The sequence below is a fragment of the Ictidomys tridecemlineatus genome, chromosome 12 (genome assembly GCF_052094955.1).
Source record: "Ictidomys tridecemlineatus isolate mIctTri1 chromosome 12, mIctTri1.hap1, whole genome shotgun sequence".
In the NCBI taxonomy this organism is placed as follows: Eukaryota; Metazoa; Chordata; class Mammalia; order Rodentia; family Sciuridae; genus Ictidomys; species Ictidomys tridecemlineatus.
Genome location: NC_135488.1, coordinates 77,892,543 through 77,916,065, shown reverse-complemented (window position 1 = coordinate 77,916,065; position 23,523 = coordinate 77,892,543). Strand labels below are relative to the sequence as shown.

General features: G+C 36.4%; 2 protein-coding genes across 3 annotated transcripts in view; one reads left to right on the top strand and one right to left on the bottom strand.

Moving 5' to 3' along the window:
• Acyp2 (acylphosphatase 2) overlaps window positions 1–23,523 on the top strand; it is a 149,808-nt gene that overhangs the window by 85,858 nt on the left and 40,427 nt on the right. The window lies entirely within an intron of this gene.
• On the bottom strand, window positions 21,256–22,168 carry Tspyl6 (TSPY like 6). Its single transcript, XM_040271051.2, is given in 3 exon segments — window positions 21,256–21,572; window positions 21,575–21,751; window positions 21,754–22,168. Coding segments are annotated over 3 exon segments (741 nt in total). The 5' UTR covers window positions 22,100–22,168; the 3' UTR covers window positions 21,256–21,354.

Sequence of the window (23,523 nt, the reverse complement as noted above, 5' to 3'; positions counted from 1 at the left end):
AGTAGTTATAAAAGTAGCATCTCATAAATAGAGAGAAGTATGAACAGGTTCAGGCTGAATGAATGATAGTCCTCTTTCTGTTTAAAAGGAAAAGAAAATAGCTGCAAGCAAAGAATTTTCAATCCTCTTATTACCTTCTTTGTTTGAGAAAGCGATCACATTTACTGTAAATTCATTAGGAAAAAAGAATTGACATCCAAGGATAAAAGCAGATCAGAAAAGAATAGACATATGGGATCAGGTGATCTTCAGCATTGTGCATAGGTCTGATGATAGTAATGTAACCTATAATTCTATAGATGGATAATTGGGAACTATAAAAATAGCAACAGCTAACATTTATTGAGTTCTCATTATCTGTTAGATATAGTAGTATGTTTTATCTACGTATTATTCACATGTGAGCAGTGAATGTCTTTGTCCTCATTTTGGAGATGAAGAAATCAAGGTATATGAGAAACTTATCTGAGTTCTTACATAGCTATGCTAGCTCTCAGACAGGGAAACTGATTGTAACAATCACTCTCAACCAGTATGCTGTACTTCCTCCCATTAATCTGAAAAGGAGATTCTTAATTTGCAAATAGGTTAACAACAGAGATGGTATGGCAGTGGTGTAGAGCTGGTGGAATTTAACCCTGAGTTAAAGTTCTGAATTGTTTGGAAAGTGGTCCAAATACCAAAGTAATTTAAAAAAAAAAAAAAAAGAAGGAAGGGAAGAAAGATCTATCTAGTCTATTTCAACAGGCATTGAGTAGTCAATATTGTGGGAGTCTCCCATGAAGTCTTAGGGGCCCCTAACAAGGCAATAGAGACTTCATAGTTAAAAACCCAGTCAGTGGAAGTTGAAGTATAAGGCAAGGAAACCTGTCATAGTGGACTGGGATAAAATCAGAGCTAACTCAGATGACCATTAATTCAGGGCAGGGGTGGGAAGATCTTTACAAGGGATTTCTTATGTTATCTTCCCTGCTGAGGGCTGAAGTTGAGAGTCATATGCATAGCTGAAAGTCAGAGTTAATTTAATAGATTCTGCTCAGACAGAGAAGCAAGGGCACCGAGCCAGGTAGGCCATTACAGATTGGCCCAACTGGGTTAGAGTTCCAGGCAAGAGGCTAATTTTACTAATTTTACTAACATTATTTCTCTACTGTGACAGCTCCTGCTTCTGTGGGACATGGCATCATGTAGCACTGACATTAGATAGCCAAAAATTGGAATAGGGAGATGAATTTTCATACCATAGTTACAAAATTTAATAGCACCCTTTCACGTATATTTTATGGTCCAATCTAAGTTGTTATTCTCTTTAAAAATAATATGCTATATAATAATTAATTATAGAGTTCTATAAGCAATTTGGGAGAATATTAGGAAGAATAATTAAATATGAATTGTTATGTAATTATTCATATAATTTGTCATGACTTTGATTTAATGCATATGATTTGGGGAGCTCTTATTTTGTATTTTAAAATAAACATTCAAGATAGCAGCACTCCAGAAGAGTCATTTAAGTAACTTTATTTTGCTAGTCCCATCTTTTATTCTGTGGGAAAAAAAATTGTGTCTTCTTTCATGCAGTGTTTATCCAATTGCCTCCATATTTTATAACAGCTTCAAAGACAGTATAATTATTTGTTCATGGTTTCCTGGATCTAATTGTTAAAAGTCTCCCAAACTTTGCTTTAAGAAACCAGTTTAATCTGGTGAGATGGTGCACACCTGCATTCCCAGCTACTCAGGAGGCTGAGGCAGGAAAATCCTAAGTTCAAGGCCAACCTGAGCTACTTAGTGAGATCCTGTATCAAAATAGAAAATATAAAGGGCTGGGGATGTAACAGTGGTAGAGCAATTGCCTAGCATATGCAAGCCCCTGGGTTTAACCCCCAGTATCTTTAAAAAAGAAAGAAAGAAAGAAAAGAACCTAATTTAGTGTTATTTGTGCTAATAAACTATTTTCCAGATAACTGACATCAGGCAGGGTTGTTTCTATCAAAAATATTTTTGTTGTTTAATCTGTGCATTAGTCATGTGCTTCCACTCTTTGCCATTATGAAATGGGTCTAAAATGTGCAAAAGGAAAAAATGCTAAGATATAGAATGCATCTAAGAAATTCAACATCTTTCTGTTACATAAATTATCTAAATTGATACAGTTCATGTGCATCTTTGAATCTCTTCTCTGGTTTAGAAGCAGAGAATGCACATGGGTTTAGCTCCCAACCTATGATAAAAGCAGGCATCCCCATTTAATGAGCTAAAACTTCAGCTAAATCAGTTCACCTTTCCGAATTTGCTTTCAGAGTTTGTCAGTTTGAAATAATACCTTATGAAGAAACAAATGTATGTAAAGTTGCAAATGTATGTAGGTTTTCAATGGGAGCCTTTATCGCTCATTGGCATCTAAAGTGTAAGACTATTTCACTCTAGAGAGCTGCATCATTTTAAATAAGAGAATGCTTTTGATGTAGGAGTCTGTTTCCTGTCTCCCCAGCACTCCACCACAGCCTGCTGCTGCTCCATTAGCTGTTGCTATCTGCAGTTAGTGCTGAGAGCTTGGGGTGCTTCTAGTTGTAGGAAGTGATTTATGTACATTATTTCATTTAAAAATAGCAGTCCTTTCAGGAAATTATAGGTTTTTTTTTTTTTTTTTTGCTTTCCACCATGACTTTAAACTATTTACCTTTTCTTTTAGACCATATAGTCTTTTGACTTCTGTATATTACTCTATTCACTGCTTTGTACTAATTACAACTATGTTAATTATGTGACTTTGGGAAGCAAAGACTTATTCTGTCTCAAAATATAAAGGGATTTTTTTTAAACAATCACTGAATAATTCCTCATTAGGCTCTCTTTTCATTTCTACTCCTCCTCTGTGGTTCCCCTTTTGTATTGTAAATGACAGCAACAGTTCTTGAAATGACATTCTTACTACACTCACTCTATGGAACCGTGGAGAGTTTCTGTTCTTCTAGATAAAATCTTTTGGCTGGACCTTTGATGGGATGGGCTTTTATGTCTTGTGCTGCCTCTGACAAGCTTACTGTGACCAGGGGGCTGAAATGCATTGACTGGCTTATCCCTGCTTTTCCCCTGAATCAATCACTGGGCAAGAGGAATTGGCTTAGTTCAGACCTACACCTGAGGTTGTGGTCAGTGTCACCTAAATGACCCTCATCATAAAGAAGCAGGAAGTGAAATGGGTGCAGGAAAGGCTTTCTTCTTCCCAGTCTCAAAAGGAAAGCATACACCTTTTCACTTTTATTTATGAAATTTTGCTGTCAGGCTTAAAAATATAGACATTATTTGTCAGTTTGAGGAAACCATCTTCACATTTAGCTAAGAGTTCCTTTTTTTTTTTTAAATAATGGATGCAAGTTGATTTTATCAAAATTTTTTTCCTAATTCTGTTGAGATGATTCTTTATTTTTAATGTAATAAATCACACCGATTCTTAAAACAACTTTAAGCATAAAGTCATACAATAAATTGCACATATTTTAAGTATACAGTTTGATAGCTTTTGGTATATGCACAGACCTTAACCCTCATTGCAATCAAAATAATAGCCTGTTTATCACTGCTCTCCAGAGATTTGCTCAGCTCTCTGGTCCCTTCCCTCCCACCCCCTCTACACCCACCCCCAGGCAATGCTTTACTTCCTGTCACTACCTATTAGTTGTATTACTGGTTGAAGTTTTGAATGGTAAATTAAACAACCCAATTTAATCATTATATATTAGCTCTCTTTTTTGCATATTTCTGTATTCATCTAACATTACATGTCTATGTATATAAGTGAGATTGGGCTGTGATTTTTCTTTCTACTGATGTCCTTGTCCTGCTTTGGTACCAAGGTTATGCTGGCCTTATACAATGAGCTGGTGGGGTGTCCTATTCTCTTTTCCATTCTGTGAGATAGGTGTGATTTTTTTCCCTTTAAAAATTTGGTTTGAATTAACTACTGCACCTAGAATTTTCTTTGTGGAAACTTTTAAATTATTGATTCAATTTTCAAACAGATAGGGGACTGTTCAGCACTGTTATTTCCTGTGCTGTCAGTTTTTATAAAATGTATGCTTTCTTGAATTTTTTGTAGTAGTATGATCCAGTAATGTGCATAATATTAAACATACAGTTTGATTTTTTTCAAATGTACAACTTATTAACATAAAGTTGTTCATAATATTGTCTTTTCTTTTTTTTAATACTGATTTTAGTTGTAGTTGGACACAATACCTTTATTTTATTGATTTACATGTGGTGCTGAGGATCAAACCCAGGGCTAGCTAGGTGAGCACTCTATCATTGAGACACAACCCCAGCCCCTGTTCATAATATTTTCCTATAATTATTGCTTATTATTGTTTTAATGTCTATGATATGAGCTCTATAGTGATGTTCCCTCTTTTATTCCTGATATGGGTTATTTAATCTTATTTTCTGTATTTCTTCCTTTTTCTTTTTCTGGTGGTACTGAGCTACATTCTTAGCCTTTTTTTTTTTTTTTTTTTCCCCTCGCCCTTTTTGTTTTTGAAGATAGATCTTGCTTAGGGACTTGCTAAATTGCTGAGGCTGGCCTCTTTCCTCCATGTCTTAAGTTACTAGGATTACAGGTGTGTACCACTGAGCCCATCTCTTCCTTAGAAGATGGAAAAATATACCCTGTTCATGGGTAGGCAGAACTAACATCATCAAAATGGCGATATTACCCAAAGCTCTCTACAGGTTTAATGCAATGCCAATCAAAATCCCAACGGCATTTCTTGTAGAAATAGAGAAAGCAATCATGAAATTCATATGGAAAAATAAAAGACCCAGAATAGCAAAAGCAATTCTAAGCAGGAAGAGTGAATCAGGTGGTATAGCGATACCAGATTTCAAACTATATTACAGAGCAATAGTAACAAAAACAGCATGGTACTGGTACCAAAACAGGCGGGTGGACCAATGGTACAGAATAGAGGACACAGAGACTAATCCACAAAGTTACAACTATCTTATATTTGATAAAGGAGCTAAAAGCATGCAATGGAGGAAGGATAGCATCTTCAACAAATGGTGTTGGGAAAACTGGAAATCCATATGCAACAAAATGAAACTGAATCCCTTTCTCTCGCCATGCACAAAAGTTAACTCAAAGTGGATCAAGGAGCTAGATATCAAATCAGAGACTCTGCCTCTGATAGAAGAAAAAGTTGGCTCTGATCTACATATTGTGGGGTTGGGCTCCAAATTCCTTAATAGGACACCCATAGCACAAGAGTTAATAACAAGAATCAACAAATGGGACTTACTTAAACTGAAAAGTTTTTTCTCAGCAAGAGAAAAAATAAGAGAGGTAAATAGGGAGCCTACATCCTGGGAACAAATTTTTACTCCTCACACTTCAGGTAGAGCCCTAATATCCAGAGTATACAAAGAACTCAAAAAATTAGACAATAAGATAACAAATAACCCAATCAACAAATGGGCCAAGGACCTGAACAGACACTTCTCAGAGGAGGACATGCAATCAATCAACAAGTACATGAAAAAATGTTCACCATCTCTGGCAGTCAGAGAAATGCAAATCAAAACCACCCTAAGATACCATCTCACTCCAGTAAGATTGGCAGCCACTATGAAGTCAAACAACAACAAGTGCTGGCGAGGATGTGGGGAAAAGGGTACACTTGTACATTGCTGGTGGGACTGCAAATTGGTGCGGCCAATTTGGAAAGCAGTATGGAGATTCTTGGGAAAGCTGGGAGTGGAGCCACCATTTGACCCAGCTATTGCCCTTCTCGGACTATTCCCTGAAGACCTTAAAAGAGCATACTACAGGGATACTACCACATCGATGTTCATAGCAGCACAATTCACAATTGCTAGACTGTGGAACCAACCCAGATGCCCTTCAATAGATGAATGGATAAAAAAAAATGTGGCATTTTTACACCATGAAGTATTACACAGCACTAAAAAATGACAAAATCATGGAATTTGCAGGGAAATGGATGGCACTAGAGCAGATTATGCTTAGTGAAGCTAGCCAATCCCTAAAAAGCAAATGCCAAATGTCTTCTTTGATATAATGAGAGCAACTAAGAACAGAGCAGGGAGGAAGAGCAGGAAGAAAAGATTAACATTAAACAGAGACATGAGGTGGGAGGGAAAGGGAGAGAAAAGGGAAATTGCATGGAAATGGAGGGAGACCCTCATTGTTATACAAAATTACTTATAAGAGGTTGTGAGGGGAATGGGAAAATAAACAAGGAGAGAAATGAATTACAGTAGATGGAGTAGAGAGGGAAGATGGGAGCGGAGGGGAGGGGGGATAGTAGAGGATAGGAAAGGTAGCAGAAAACAACAGTTACTAATGTGGCATTATGTAAAAATGTGGATGTGTAACTGATGTGATTCTGCAATCTGTATTTGGGGTTAAAAATGGGAGTTCATAACCCACTTGAATCTAATGTATGAAATATAATATGTCAAGAGCTTTGTAATGTTTTGACCAACCAATAAAAAAAAAAGAAAAAATAATAAACTTGTCATTTCAAAGAGCCAACATTTATCTTTGTTACTTTTCTCTATTGCATGTTTATTTTCTATTTTACTTTCTTTCATTTGTTTAAGTTGTTCTCTTTTTAACTTTTTGTTTAACTCAATGCTTTATTTTATCATATTTTTTATTAACATTTATTGTAGATATTAAAGGGGTTCATTGTGATATTTCCACACATGTATACTGCAGGCAATGTTCGAATCAGGGAAATGAACATTCTCTCTCCTTACCATTTCTTTATATTTAGAGTTTCCAGCTCCTTTCTTCTTAGCCTTCATAAAATATATATAATATATAATAGGATATTATGATTTATGGTCATTCCTCTATGCTGCAGAACACCAGAACTTACTCCTTCTCTCTGTTTTGGTATGCATGATACATTCTCCCTTTACCCACCCTCTCCTCACCTTCCCAACCTCTGGTACTCACCATTCTGTATTCAGGTGGACTAAATTTTTAGTTTCCACATATAGAACAGAAAATGCAGTATTTACCTTTCTGTGTCTGGCTTATTTCACTTAATATATTGTCCTCCAGTTCCATCCAAATGGATGCAAATGACAGAATTTCATTCTTCCTGCCTGAATAATATTTCATTTTGTATATACCACATTTTCTTTATCCATTCAACACCTTTTATCTGTTTTTCTTTTCTGAGATATATATATATATATATATATATATATATATATATATATATACCATACATCATTTTCCTCTTATGATAAGTTTAAGATATCTAATTAATTTTTATTAATACTTAGTTGAAAATCTGTTTCAATTTCCATTGTGACTTTTTTATTTGACCCAGAAGTTATTACTTAAAAATATATTTCTTAATTTACAAGAATTACAAGTTTTCTAGTTATATTTTTGTCACTGATCTCTAGTACCTTTGCAGTCAAATAATTAATTTTGTAAGAACTCAAATTTTTGGAATTTGTGGCAATTTACTTTCACATATAGTTGATTTTTTGAAAACATAATGATCCATGCATATTTGAAAGCAATGTATACATTATGCAGTTTTGGGATAGTGCTGTATGTGTGACTATTAGGTCCAACGTGTAAATTGTATTGTCCAAATCCTATGTTATCTTTACAAATTATTTGGTCTGATGTACCTGAGAAAGTTATATGTTCACATTTCTTACTATGATTTTTTCCCCTATATTGTTTTGTCAATACTGTTTAATGTGTAATTGTGGGTGACATTATTAGGTAAATAACATGTAGAATTATTATTTGATACTATAGACCTTAGACTTTGATAAATTTTGAAATATACCTCTTTTTAGTAATGATCTTTTTCCTTACAGTCCCCTTTGTCTGATATAAATTGAGCTTTTAAGCTATTGTTACATATTTGAATCTTATGTATACTTAACATCTACTAACATATTATTACAGCCTTTGCTATATTCTGTTAAAATTCATTTAAATTCATCCACATTTACCTTTTTATTTTTCTATTTTCCTTCTTGCATCTGGGAGCTGAATATACTCTTTAATAGTCTCTTTAGAGTAGATGGTTGATGAAAAATTCTCTTCACAAAAACCATCTTTTCTTCATCCATCATTGAAGATTAATTCCATCAGCAAAGAATTTTAGGTTCACACCTATATTTTTCAGCACTTTGAAGATACTTAATTTTCTTCTGATTTCTCTTAATTCTTTGGAGAAATTGGCTGTCAGTCTAATATTTGCCCCTTTGAAGTTGATCAGCCCCCCCCACCAGGTTTCCTTTAGTATTTTCTCTTTAACTTGGATTTTCAGAATTTTTTTTCTGAAAGGTGTGCTTTTCTCTTTCTTGCTTTAGGTGCAGAGATCTACTTGAACCTGTAGCTTTTGCCAGTTTTTAGAAAGCTTCAGCCATTATCTTCTTAAATATTGCCTCTTTCTCCTCCTCTCGTCTCACCATCCTCTGGCTTTCTGGACAGGCATGGATGGACTCCTGGAGCCTGTCTGACCCCATTCCCTGCCACACTTTGTCTTGCTACTCAGTTGTCTCTAAATACTTGGCTGTTTTTCTAACAAGTCAAGCATGCTTCTGCCTCCAGGTTTTGGAAAATCCTGCTTCCCTAGCCTGGAAGGCTGGTTTCAAGGTATGTCCAGACTTACGCTCTTACATGCTCAGCCCAAATGTGTCCTTATCACAGAGGCTGTCCTTGGTCACTTTTTCAAAAGCATCACCTAGACCCCTCCCCTCCACATCATTCTCTCACTCTTTACCTGGTTTCATGCTTCTTCACAGCCCTTGTTACAATTTGGACACATTATATATTTCATGTTTATTTGCTTATTCTTTATCTCTCTCCATGAGAATATAAACTCCATGAGAGAAGAGACTTTTCTATTTTTATTTTTTCTCACAACTGCATCTCAACCCCTAATAGAGGGCCTGGAGCAGAGTAGTCACTCAGTAAGTTTATGTGGGAGGATGAATAAATAAAAGACTATTGAATAATAAATACTATTAAATAATAATAAATAAAGATAGAGATCTCTATTGATGAAGAACCAAACAAGAAGTAAACTAAGCAAGACTTTTCATTCTTATTATCTACATTTTTTCTGTATGTAAAATTATTATGGACCACATTTCTAGCCATCAGTATTACCCAGAATAACAAAATTAAACCTTAGTATGTTTGGAAATATTGCTTTGATTAGTTTAACTGGCATTTCATTTTGCTTAGGCTTGTGCTTCACAAGTTTTTAAGTTTAACATTTTAGTTTTTTAAATTAAACCTACCAGCTGGGCATGGTGATGCACACCTGTAATCCTAGTGGCTCAGGAGGCTGAGGCAGGAAACTCACCGGGTTGAAGCCAGTCTCAGCAACTTAGTGAGACTGTAAACAACCTAGTGAGGCCCTGTCTCAAAATAAAATATAAAAGGGCTGGGGATGTGGCTCAGTGGTTAAGGGCCTTTGGGTTCAATCCCTGGTACCAAAGTAAAAAAACAAACAAACAACAACAACAACAACAAAAACCCCAATAACCTCTACCTAATTAATGCATGATTTTCCAGCAAATTAATGAATAAATAGACTCAAGAATCCTTCAGTGTTTTCTATAATGTGAAATTGTTGTGATTGCACATAAAATTTATTAAATTATTTTGGCAAAATATTTTGAGTGCTTTTAAGTGCACAGGCTAAAACTGGCCAGCACCTGGTACTCTCTGACCTATTTCATTTGTGGCTTGTTGTGCTATCTGCTGTGTAGATATTTAGGGATTCATATGACTGCATCATTGTTATGGGCAAGAAAACCTAACTCTGATCTTCTAAATGTTTCTTGTAAGTTTATTTCCCTATATAAATTATAAATCCACCTATAATGCCTAGACCTAAACGAAATACGCAGTCATCCTGCCTACTCAGAGGGAGTCTATGGTGTGGATCAAGGCTGTTTGACTGGAGAGTCTTGACTGCTAATAAGGTTTTTACCTCACTGCGGTCCACAGTATTTTGCCAGATTGCCTGAGGTCAGCATGCCTTCCTGGTGTTCATGGGCTGTGCTGCTTTTCCAGGAATGTCTCAAAGGGATCCTGCTTGAAAGAAAAGATGCCACACTGTGACATTTTGCTGCTTATAAAGAGAACAAGAATGGCCTCTGTCTTGTTCTTTCAGCCAGCTTCAAATAAACCTATCCTGTTTAAAAACAGAAATGGAACTGATGAAGTCATCAACCCAGAGTCTCCCCCCACCGCCCATGTACATTTCAGTCAGAAGGAATCTGAAGATATAAAGAAATGCTTCCTGAAAAGGTCAAGGAGGAAAAAATACCCACCACCCCATGGCTCCTCCCATTCTCTACCGGTGAAATAGGATTGTTAGTATCCAATATGAGCTAGAGTGTCTGATTCTGCACCATATGTCCTTGTTAGAAACACTGAGCTCATAATGACTAAAACCCTCCAGGGGGTTGTCAAAGCCACCAAGGTTATAAAGGGCACAGCATTATCACAGCTGAACTAAAATTTAATATGATTTTTACTTTACCACCCATGGAGACCTAAGCAGGTGGTATGACAGACAAACTCTAAATAGCCAAACATGGTGTTTTTATGGCGGAATAGAAAAGAAACTGATAAATGTTTCTGAAATATCATGCATTCACATGTGAATTTATTCATTTCTTTATTTTAAAAATTATTTTCTTATGAGAAATTGTTATTTAAAAACAATCCCTGAATTTAAAGTATTTATGACAAAAAGTTGTACATACACTCACCAGTTAAAAATTAACTGGTCATCCCCAGAAGGAATGGTCAATCAAGTGGTTCAGAGACTTTGAACTCTGTCATCAGGGGTGAGAATTCCTTCTCAGAGCAAAGTTAGAGGTGTTCCTCCCCATGTGACCCGATAGGTGTTGGAGAAGGATCTGGGGCTACCATATTGGAGGTGAGAGTAGGACTGCAAATGCCCATAGGGTCAGTGGCTTGGGAGGGAGTGAGCCACCATGATCTTAGTGTTGCATTTTTAGAAACTAATTTTAGGTCACAAACACCAAAGAAGAGAATGAGGAATACATGAATACATTCTCGTGGCAAGCAGAGAATCTAATAAGAAAATTGGCTTTTCCCAAAAAGTAGCACTTCAGACTTTTTTCACTTGGAAAACTCTTCTTCTCCATTCTAAAGATGTTCCCTTTCCTAACAACTTGGAAAGGTCTCTTCAGACCTCCCGACCACCCTTAAAGACATCTGTACTCTCTCCATCCTCCATCTAGTTTTCCCACCTCCCGCAGAGAGGATGAGAAAAACAGCAACTTAAGAGTCAGAAAGTTGCGGCTAGACAAGGGTTTCTTCTGCCTAAGAGTAGGACCTTGACTACCTTTCCTAGTTTACTGGCTTAAGCTTTAAAATAAGATCCCTTTCACCTTTGACATGTGATTTCTGTAGGACTTTATTTTACTTTAGCAATTTTAGGAAGATCTTTAGGCTGAGGGGATGAATCTCTGTTTTCATTCAGGCATAGAGGTTTTGTACCATTTAATTTTTCTTGTCAAAGTCTTCACTTTTAATTTGAAAGTCTTTATTTGTGGGGGTTTTTCCTTCTTCTTCTCCTTCCTCCTTTGGCTAGCTAGAGTGCAGGTGCCATTCAGATGGTCCAAAGAGAGTAAGGCATGCTAAAGTAGAGCCACCCTGCCCCTCTCAAAAGCTTATGAATAACAAGTCATGAAAAATGTTTTTAATGAAGTCCATTATAAGTTGAATTAATATCTAATTCAGGCATAACTTGGGAAACTGGAATATATGCCAGCTGACCCTTATCCAAATTTCCATGGAAATAGCAATCTTACAACACAGTATGTTCTTGGACTGTTCCAAAATTATCAGTCGCTTTAAGTGAGATTGACCTTCAAAAGGAAACCTTTTACTAACAAAATGTATTGAAGTATGTACTCAGGTGCTCAGGAAATAGGCTTAAGATGAAAACCATTTACTCAAAAAGATTCAAAGTTGGGCATGTTGAGATGTGCCTATGATCCCAGCTACTCAGGAAGCTGAGGCAGAAGAATCATGAGTTTGAGGCCAGCATTTATATTAAGACCCTGGTATGGAGGGAAAAAAAAAAAAAAAGGTTCAAGACATAATGTCTTTGGGCTTTTCTGTAAGACTTCTTTGAAACTTTTGATTTTTTGTTGTTTCCATTTGAAGTCAAACAGTGGAAGGGTTTGCAGAAAAAAAAAAAAGTTTTGTTTTTTCCTGTAAGAGATAAAGATTCATCTATGTTAGGAGAAGTGAAATAGTCTTATTCTTTGAATGATCAAATAAAGTTCTAGTTCAAGGGATAAGCCATATTTCATTAAGACCAGATTTATTCATCAAATGTATTGCTGTTAAGAGTATGAAAACACTTCAGATGAAATAATAGCATATGGGAGAAATTAGCCATGTATTTATAAAAACGCCTAATAAAAGTGCAGACACCATGACTATATGGCGTGCTTGGCGAAAGTAAGGGCAGGTTTGCTGTATTCATAACAGTTGAGCTAATCTGTTCAAACCCATGCATACCCCTGCAGAAATGACTCTAGCAGCTAGGCATCAACCTGCAGCAGCTACAGTTTTACTTTCTACACAATGTCAAACAAGACAGAAACAACCAGGCTTCATAAATAGAATATCCTTTTAGAACTCAGTAATCCTAAAGTGACTTGCCCATCACTGATGTCTGTCCTGTGAGATCAAAGGTTTGTCTTACTCATTTGGTCCTCTTTGTGGTTGCTGGTTTTCTTTGTTAATATGGAAAATGAGAATTTATTTGACAGGATGAACATATCCTATGTCTTAGGTCAAATGTGCATATTTAATCTGAAGTTAGCACCTTGTGAAGTCCCTGGATCATTAATCTGCATCCCTTTGGTATTCATGCTTTCTCACCATTTTAAGAATTTGCTTAATATGAATTTATGTATTAAAGTGATTAAAGTGCTCTGTAGTAGAGAGATTAGTCCCTTGTCTATAATATGACTATATTTTCCCCCAGTTTGTCATTTTTATCTTTTTAATGGATTTTTTTGCTTTGTAGATTTAAAATTTTTTTCACATCATTTTATTTATGAAACTTTTTCTTTCCAGATTTTAAATAGAAAGGCTTCCCCATGCTAAGATAATAAGAAGATAGCTTCCCTTGTTTTCTTCTAGTATTTTTATTATTTCATGTTTAATTTAAAGCCTTGCTCATTTGGGTTTTTCTGGTGTAAGGCATAAAGCATGAATACAATTACTTTTTTAAATGCCTCTCCAGTTTTTTCAAGACAATTTTTGGAGTTGTCCATCATTTACTAACTGACTTGAGATAACATGTTTATCATATACAATTTCTATATGCCTTGGGTTCTATGTCTAGACTCCCTATTCTGTTCCATTGATTCATGTGTCTGTTCTTATGTCAGGACAATGCTTTTAATTATTATAACTTTATATTACTTTATAAGTGCCAGAAATAGTCTCACATTCTTCTTATTAATTTGTGTTGGTTTTCTTGAAATTCTTTTTTTTCCTGATATGTACTTTAAATTTTACTTGTCTAATTTTTCTCCCTCCCCCCATTTTTTACCTTTTTATAATTATAATAAATTTGTAAATTAGGTTAGAAGTAACTGACATGATTCAGATTTGAGGTTGATTGAGTCTTCCTATCTAAGAACTTAATATATCTTTCCTTTTGTACAAGTCTGAGTGTTTGAGGAATACTTCAAACTTTATTCATAAATCTGATACATTTATAAGTTGTTTTCTTAGATATTTCATCTTTACTCTTGCTATTCTATACAGTCTTCCCCTGTTTTAGCTTCTAACTCACTGTGTTTGTATGTCTGACATCTATGTAGTAATTCTATATCCTGCTACCCCCTTACTAAATTTTCATGTAGTACCTTTTCAATTGAATATCTTAGATTTTCCAAAAAAGCCACAAAGTGTAAATGTTTTATTTCCTTCCCTAAATTTTTATACCGCTAAATAGGTTTTTATACTTCTTGATTGTATTGTATAATATCCAGTATAGTTAAGTAATGGTGGCAATAAGTGAGCATCCTTTGTTACTGATTTGGTGGCTATTTTCTGATAATATCCCAGTAAACATAATGTTCAGAAAAGCCCCAGTATATTTGCGACCTCCCTACCATGCTATAATCAAAGCTCTAAAATATTAATGAAGAAACTAGGACCCTCTAGTTCACTTTCGTCCCATCATAATTAATAAATTCCAAACACAGGGAGATTGCAATTACTGCCCAAATTCCCAAAATTAAATTAGAAGACAAACTGGAACATTGTCTGTTAGGTCTCACACCAATTTTCTTTTGGGTACATGAGACTAACATTGAAAATTTCTTTATGACTATTTTTCTCTTCTATTTTTCTGTCTCCTTGAGCTTTTCCCATTTTATCCTTCTCTTCCCATCACGTTTCCGGGACCTCACATGTGCTGCTTGGCAGTGCATGCTTCCTCTAGCCTGCCATTGCTGAGGAGCCAAGTTTATCAAAGATTTCTAGACAGTGACATAATCTCTCCCCCACCCAAGAAGACCTCTTTGCTGTTTGCTCTTCCGGGGTAAAGTGCATTGTCTTCTAAATGTCGCTGGTTCATCTGGCTTTAAAGTAGAAGGCTCAACTGAGCCACTGAACACTTCAAAATGTGCTCCAGCTTTGATGGTTTCTTTTGCAAGATGATTTTAATCAACAGAACATGTGTCATTAATGCCATTGTATTTTACATTCATTTGTGAGTGGTATCCAGATCGTGAAAGAAGTTAATTATGTTATAATATTTAAATTAAAAACACAAATGATTACATATTACTTTGATTCTGCATTCATCCTCTGTTGTAAGATTCATTAATATCAAAATTAGTAAATGTTTTATATGCTAAGAAAAATTGTATACAGATGGGGAAAATATAAGCCAAATATTATTTTGATTAATAATTTTCTACTGTAAAACAAAAGATAACATTTCTGTCCATATGTAATTATCAGACTCTGGAATCAGAGAGACTTAGGTTTGAATTTGGACTTTGCAAGTGTTTGCCTAAATGACTGTTTAGTAACAAGTAACATAATATCAACTGAGTCTTTTTTTAAGTTTTTTTTTTAAATTTATATATGACAGTGGAATGCATTGCAATTCTTATTACACATATAGAGCACAATTTTTCGTATCTCTGGTTGTATACAAAGTATATTCACACCAATTCGCCTCTTCATACATGTACTTTGGATAATAATGATTCCACCACCATTTCTAACCCCATGCTTCCTTCCTTCCCCTCCCACCCCTCTGCCCTATTTCGAGTCGTCTATTCCTCCCATGCTCCTGCTCTCTATCCCGCTATGAATCAGCCTCCTTATATCAAAGAAAACATTCTATTAAAGCCTATTACTAAGAGCTCTACTAAAGCCTGTTGTTTTTCTTTAACTTATAGTTAATTTAGAGATCTAAGAGTAAATGTGGCATCTTGGCTTAATTTGGGTCTGCGATTGCAAAATAACTCGTTTATCCACATAGCCTCCTTTCTGAGAGGTAGAACTAACATTTGCAAGGATTTGATAGAAATCTCTGTTCTAGTTCTTCTTTTTTAGGAATTATTTGGGAAAGTATGTCAATTAACATTTACCTAAATCCTCAAGGCTAAAAGTATGTTCTTAATTTTTTATTAGGTTTTCATTAGCCAATTAATGATTATTGACTATATGATAAGTGGGATATAAAATGTTTATTGACCATATAATAAGTGGGATATAAAAGACTAATATATCTCTTTTGCACTTTTAGAGCTAAGAGACTTGGGCAACTTTTAGTTATACACTTAGTTTGAGAGTAAATGTTTTGTGCTGGTCACAATACTGCACCCAAGGGGTACTTAAATAAAATGATAGCTCCCTACCTATTCAGAAGAAGCTTGTAGTCTAGTTTGGTGTCTAGAATGGAACTTAAGCCATCTTGATACCCCTAATCCTCAGGTGGAGGAAATGTCTCTTTTTTGTGTGGTCCTACTGCATTCTATGTGAGTGCTTATTTTAGCATTTCTCACATCAGTTATGCCTGGGAGACTGTTGGTGGTCTGAAGATAGGAATCAAGTCTTAAAGAAGATAACTAAAACAATATCTTGGTCCTGAAAGTACTTGAATTTGAATGAAATTGAAATGACAAAAATACAAACTACTAGCATATGTAAATAATTGAGTTTTGCTATAAATTTACTTGGAACAAATGCTACAAAGCATATACTACAAGAGGTTGGTGGTTTTGGAGAAGGTTATTTAGAGGAGATGGATTTCAAGTAGAATTTAGAAGGAATGGTAGGATTTCCATAGGTAAGGAAGAGGGCAAGAGAATTCAGGGTGAAGGAATGTCATGAGCAAAGGCACAGAGGCAGAACAGTATGTGTGAATGTACTCTGGTGAGAATGTTAGGCAGGGCTTGGTTGTAGTGCTGGCATTGCTGCCTTGATAAGGACATTTGAACAGAAGATACCTGATCACTTTGATAATAGTGCAAATGATGGGAAAAGAGAGGAAATTCAGGAAGGGCAGTCTGGAGATTTCCAGTAATGTAGATAAAAGATATTAAGGTAAAAGTAGATATGGAAAGAAAGGGAGAGATTCTGGAAATACTGTTTAAATGGACATGTCAGGGAACATCTGGAGTAAGGGTCAGAGATTCTAATTTAAGAATCCTTATCTCAGAGGTGATGGCAGAAGCTCTGGCTGTGGCAACGCCAATTGGGAACAATACAGAGAAAGAAAGCCAAAGGAGGCAATCGAAACATGTAAAAAAACCTTATATTTAAAAATTTTTTTAGTTGTGAATGGACCTGTATTTTTATTTATTTGTATGTGGTACTGAGAATTGAACCCAGTGCCTCACACATGCTAAGCAAGTGATCTACCACTGAGCCACATCCCCAACCCCCCAAAAACTTATATTTAAGGGTAGGTAAAAGTTCAGATTTAGAAGAAATTGTGTTTCAGACCTTTTATTGAAAAGATGACTAAAACTGTGTCCTGGGGATTAAGTAGTTTGTTCAAGTGAAAATTTTGTCATTGGGAATTAGGTGAAAAAGCCATCCATATGGATGCCATTTAAAATTAAAATATGTGACATGAATTGGTAGAAGGAATTATAAAAAAAAGAAAGAAAAGGAAAGAAAAGGAAAGAAAACAAAACCAAAAAATAACAAAAATACTCTATTGCATTTTCAACACTGAATTACCCTTATTATCTCCCAGGCAACTTGCTATATACAAAACTGGGAAATATTTTGTTCAAATAAGCCAAACCAAATGATTTCATTGCAGTTCTACACAAGATTTTTTTTTTTAATAGGTGAAGGGGGCTACTAGGGAGTGAACCCAGAGGCACCCCATCTAGTCATATCCCCAGCCCTTTTTATTTTTTATTTTGGGACAAGGTCTCACTAAGTTGCTTAAGTCCTCACTAAGTTGCTGAGGCTGGTCTTGAACTTGTGATCCTCTTTCCTCAGTCTCCCAAATTACTGGTATTACAGGTATGCACCATCATCCCTGGGTTATTCAGATTTGTTGCTATTAATGCTGTAGTCTTCTCTGAATGTGTCAAAGATGCAGTTTGAAATGTTTTTAACTCTTATCAAGTAAAATATTTGTACCTCAAAGAGGGAAGCCTGAAAACAGCAAACATAAACTTTAAAATAGAGACCATTTTAAAAAATAAGTATATGTTAGAGCCAGTCTTTAGGGTGGCATCATCTTTGCTAAACAAGAGAACGAAGTAATATGTGGATTTTATTATTTAATTCATTGGAAGAACTGAGCTTTGAAAATGAAGCATCACAAGCCATTATTAGTGAACTGTTTACAACTAAATGAGCAAAGCACTGTAAATACTAAAAATTGATGATCCATGCCTAGAAAATTGAGCATTTTCATTCTTAGGAAATGGAATTTGGCCATTTGAATGTGGCACAGCAAATGATCCTATTAGCATTTCATCCATGGATTCTTGGCCTACCCGAAGAGATCTGAAACACAATTTTAAGTAGACTATTTTCTAGCACAGAGGTTCAACAAAAATAATTGGGTTCTTTTGGTTTTCTTTTGACCTTTTTTTTTTTTTTTGCTTACTTTGCTTATTAAAGTATAATATACATACAGAAAAGTATTTACCAAATGTATAACTCAATGAAGTTTCACAAATTGAAATATATTCGCCCATATATCCAGCACCTCAATAAAGACACAAAACATTACCAGCCCTTTAGAATCCACTAACCCCATATATTACCTTCCAGTCAATAGTTACTTACACCCCAAAGTAAACATTGGGAGACAGGTCTCCATGTGTCTCCCATGTTTTTGCCAATCTTGTAAACAGAGGCACTGACTGACAGTGTTCAGAATATCTTTTCAAAGATATCTGTGAACAGCTTAGAAGATAGTGTCTTCCTCAGAGCAAAAAGCAGCCTTGCTTATAAGCTCAAAAAGTAGATTGTCTCTCTTACAAAGGAAAAAGTGACAGGTTTATTTACTATTCAGAATAATAAAGATAATGTCTGTCTTCAAAACAAACATTCATGTTCCCTAAACTCAGGATTCCTTTCCTATAATGTAATTCTGTATGTGCACCAGTATCACCTGGCTTTCTTCGTGTTCCCTCATGGGAATTAGAGCTCAGGAAGTTGGTGTAAATACTGATACAATACTGAGTTACAAGGGCTTTTCATCTGATCTAGCATCCATTAACTAAGAAGCTTAACTTGTTGGCTTACGTGTAAGGTAGTTTGAGACCCTTCATTGTTCTTGGTAGTAGTCACTATTCTGACTTCTACTACCATGTTGGTTTTATCTGTTCCTAAACTTCATATATAAATGGAATTATGTAGCATGTACTTTTATGTTTATCTTCTGAGATCCAACATCATATTTGTTAGATTTATTAATATTATTTCATTTAAGCATGATTATTTCTCATATCCTTCCATTGTGTGAATATTTAAAAACTTATTTTGCTAGCATGCACAAAGCCCTGAGTTTGATCCTTTATCCTGAAGAAAAAAAAAAGCAAGGAAAAAACTTTTTTTCTATTATTTATGAACATTGGGGCAGTTCCCAGTGTCTGGTATTACAATTGTGCTAATTCTGTTAATAAAAACTTTTATCCATGTCTTTGGGTGAATATATGTATTCATTTCTGTTGAGTATTTTCCCAGAGCTAGATTAGAGGGTGTGCATAGATATTGCCAAACAATTTTCTAAAGTATTTGCACTAGACTACTCTCTCCCTAACAGAAATGAGTCTTCTGGCTTCTCTGTGTACTTTGTATCCCAGCTTATTTTCTATCCTTCTTTTTTCTTAAGAGTAGAATGTTTTTATTTTATTATCAAGCATATAAAGAAAGGCAAATATGGCAATATTACAAGCATTTATGCTATTTAGGAAAGAGACACATCAATTACTGTGCTGTTATCAGGACAAAAAATCAAATAAGACACTCAATTAGAGCCACACACTTTTTGTAGGTTATTTTTCCACAAAGACAATAATTTCCAGTTTTCTGGTTCTGACAGTACCAAGTTATTCAAATTAAATTTTGGGGGGATACAGTTTCAACAGAAACCAAAACAAGATGAAAATTGTTATGAATATTCACATAATTCCTTATATTGTACAGAAAAGATATTCTTCCAACTATTCCTAATTACAAGCAAAATAAATTGGTATAGCTCAACCTTCCCAATAAGCAGAATAGAGAAACAGGAGTTTACTAAGCATAGTAAAATTAAGGGGCATAGTATTAATCTCCTACATAATTTAGGGCCACAGAAAAACACCCAAAGACAATTGTGTTTCTTTAAAGAATGCCTCTCTTGCTAACATATTTAACACTTCAATCACCTTCAGTTTTTCTATCCCACTCCTGAGAGAAATACTTCTCCTCCCATTACCACTAACAGAGTAAATACCTCTTCCTCACAGGCTCTCATTCAAACTAGTCTTATTTTTAGTCCCAGTTTTCCCCTGGCTAATTAATTTCTGCTTTACCTCTGACCTTTTTGTTCAGTTTTCTCTGCTTAGAACACCCACTAGTCTCTTTAGCCTTACAAACCTCTCTGAACTTGAAATCACCTTTTATTCTCTCTAGATCTGTATCTTTTTAACCTTCTAAGCATTACTGAATCTGGGAAGAAAGCAGAGTAGGCATTAGGGCCTCTGGCAGTCGATTTTACAGGACAACCTCTCAGCCTCTGGAAATGATAGAGCTAAGTTACACTATAAAGCCTACTTTTGACTAAGGAAGAGGGACAAATAAAGATAACCTAAATTTGTATGAATTCACTGGTTGGAGCTGAGAAAATCTGGAACTTGACCAAGACACCATTAACTGCCTTTGACATGAAAATAGGGTTCTAAATTGTCACCTCAGCCACTTGTCTAACAGTAGGGTTTCTGGATGATGAAGGTGGTTGGTGGTAGTCGTAAAGAATTGGAGAGATCTTTTGGAAAAGGCATGGAAAAGTCTTTTGTATTCTGGCAGAAAATCTTGGCCCATCACCAGTTCTAGAAATTCTTGTTTACCAGAAACCAGAAAGCAGAGCTGAGAACAATCTGGAATTTATTTATTCAGTAGCCCAAAGGGGTAAGGATAGCCAGCAGCAGGCAGCAATAGGTGATCAGAGAAACAGGAAGAACAGTGAAGTCACATAAATCACACAGACCACTGTTTTTCTCACTGGACCTAATGCCCAGTAATTGTCCACAGGCCATGAGCCTATGCTGCCAAATCCAGAGAAGAGTGCATAGAGTAGGCTCCTACACATAGCTAGAAATCCAGATGGTAATATAGAGAACAGAAACCCTGCAAACAAGTAGAGTCCAAACAGTGCAATCTATAGCATCATCTGCTTGGTTAAAAAAGATGTGAACCATATATGGCCAGACATCATGTGATGTTAATGCAAAATAGCATGAAGAACATGTGCAAATTCAGCAGCACAGCTAAGAAGTTGTCAATCTTGAGGCTGAGAGAAAACAAAGTTTTCTGTGGCTGTGGCTCAGTGGTAGAACCCTTGCCTAAAAAAACTAAACAAACAAAATGAAGGTATTGTGTCCATCTACAGCTAAAAAACATTTTAAAAATGGTGTAGAAAGGTCAGCATACACATACACACATACACAAAAGTAAAAGGCACATCAGTAATCATAGGTCCAGCAGGAGGTGGTGGTACAGGATCTTGTGGGGAGTAATCCCAAGTGCAAAGATTCCAGATTAGAACCCAAAGGACCTGGGTATCTCTACTGGCTTCCTTGTCTGGTGACTTCTGATTCTCTATGCCACAGGTAGTATTCTAGGGAATCTGGCCAGAAGTTCTCTTTGATCATCTCAGAAGTTCTGTCGCCCTCTGGATGACTGTGGTCTGAAAACCAGGTGAAGAAGTTGATGAGGACATCTGGGTTCCCAGCCTATGGTTCATGGCCCTTGAGCCATATGATCAGAGCACAGTGAGAGACACTTGGCCAGAGAATTCGACCTCATACTCTTTGATAATCAGTTTGTTTCTGAAGAAGGGATTTCTTTGAAAGAACTTGAACTTGCAACTTGTCCTATGGTATCTGAGCTCCTTCACCTCCAGATTGGTCATATAGGTTAACATCTCTTCATCTTGGGTCCTAATCACTGGATGCAGCTGCGGTGGTTCTGAAGAGTGGTGTTCTGAATGATGTAGTTTCTCAGCTCCAGGTCTTATTGACGCATCCACCCAAGCTTGAGCTCCAGCTGTTTTTGGAAGGCTTAGTTAGCTTGAGCATTGGCAGTGTCCAGTTCCAGCCCGATGGCCTCCAGAGGGTTCATATTGGGCTCCACATTCAGGAGACGGGACCCTGCCTCCTCTTTCACCTCTTTTATTCCTCCATTTTCCTCCTGCATTTGCGTTTCTCGACTTGCAGTTTTCTCAATCTGCTTCTCATACCCTGTTACTAAGAGAGCACACTTTTTAGTCTTCATGTCTCTGGACCTGGCCATCATTTCAGAGGCTGCCATCTCTGTGCCATAAGTTTCTAGGGCCTTCTTCCCACTTGGGCTAAGTGTCTCTTGACCATGAAAGTTAGGCTTCCATCAGTCGCAACAGAGGTAGAGGCTGTTTCCAGGCTCTCTGTGGGTGACCGTGCCACTTCCTGACCCATTGTGGTGACTCTATGACCATGACCCCCATAGATTAGGATCTAAGGAGTATTGCCATTGCCTGCAGTGTCCCAGATGTGCCCTCCCTCCCGTTTGGAAGTCCCAGTGGTGTGAATATGTTGGCCTCCAATCTGCTGTCACCCATCTCTACCACTACCAGGTGTCTCACTGTCCTCAGAGGGTTCCTGACACGGATGTGGGTGAAGCCCACATCGGGAGTGGCACAACTGTGGACTTGGAGGAGTGGGGTCTTCTTGATCCCATCCAGGGTGCTCATGTTGATAGCAGCCAGACCCCAGGCCAGTAAGGGTTCCTTCCAGATGAAGCATTCGTGAAACCCACCAACCCACTGACAGTCGCACGGCCCACCGCTCAGTCTCAGGACACCCACTCCATAGTCTTGCAACTGTGTCTCTTAAGTCTCTCGAGAGTCGCCTCCAGGACCATCTGTGTTTATTTTAGCCTTTCTATGGGTAATGGTGTCACTTGGTTTTAATTTGCATTTACCTGATGTTTGTTGAATTGAAAACGTTTCTTATGTTTTCTGGTTGGTTGGATAGCTTCTTTTGGGCAATGCCTGTGTCTTCTCCCCCTATTTCTATTGGATATTCTGTTTCACATTATTTGTAAGAATCCTTTGTATAGGTTTGATAGCCCCTTTTCAGCCATGTGTATTGCAGATATTCCCATTTTGTGGGTTGTTTTTTTCACTATCTTAATGGTACTTTTTGAAGAGTAAACATTTTTAACCCTAATATGTTCCAATTTATCATTTCCCTCTTTAAGTTAGTACTTTCTTTGCCCTATTTAAGAATTCTAACCTCTCCAAGATCTTTCACATGTCTGCCATCCATCTGGAACTGATCTTTCTAAATGGTGTGATAAGGATCATAATTTTCCCCCATAGGAATATGTAATTGACTTAGCACTGTTTATTAAAAAGACAATGCTTTACATATGCATAGGTTTTTAAATCTGTCCATCAGATGTGGTATATATCATTAGCCAGAATCAGCGATACGCCTTTGCCTGACTCCAAAGTGGGGTGGCGGGCAGGGATGTTAATAATTCTCCCCTGAGCCTGTAAGAAGAAGGAAACTGAGAATTTTGGTGAGCACTGTAAAAGACCAACAGAGTTTGGCTGAAGAGAGAAAGGTAATGGTAATTGGAGAAATTTATGAAACAATCAAAGATTGATAATAGAAGGAACAAGAGAAAACAAATAAGCAAGTTTTGGAATGAAAACTACAGTCACAGGAGTGCTTTAAAGAAATTTAAGAAAA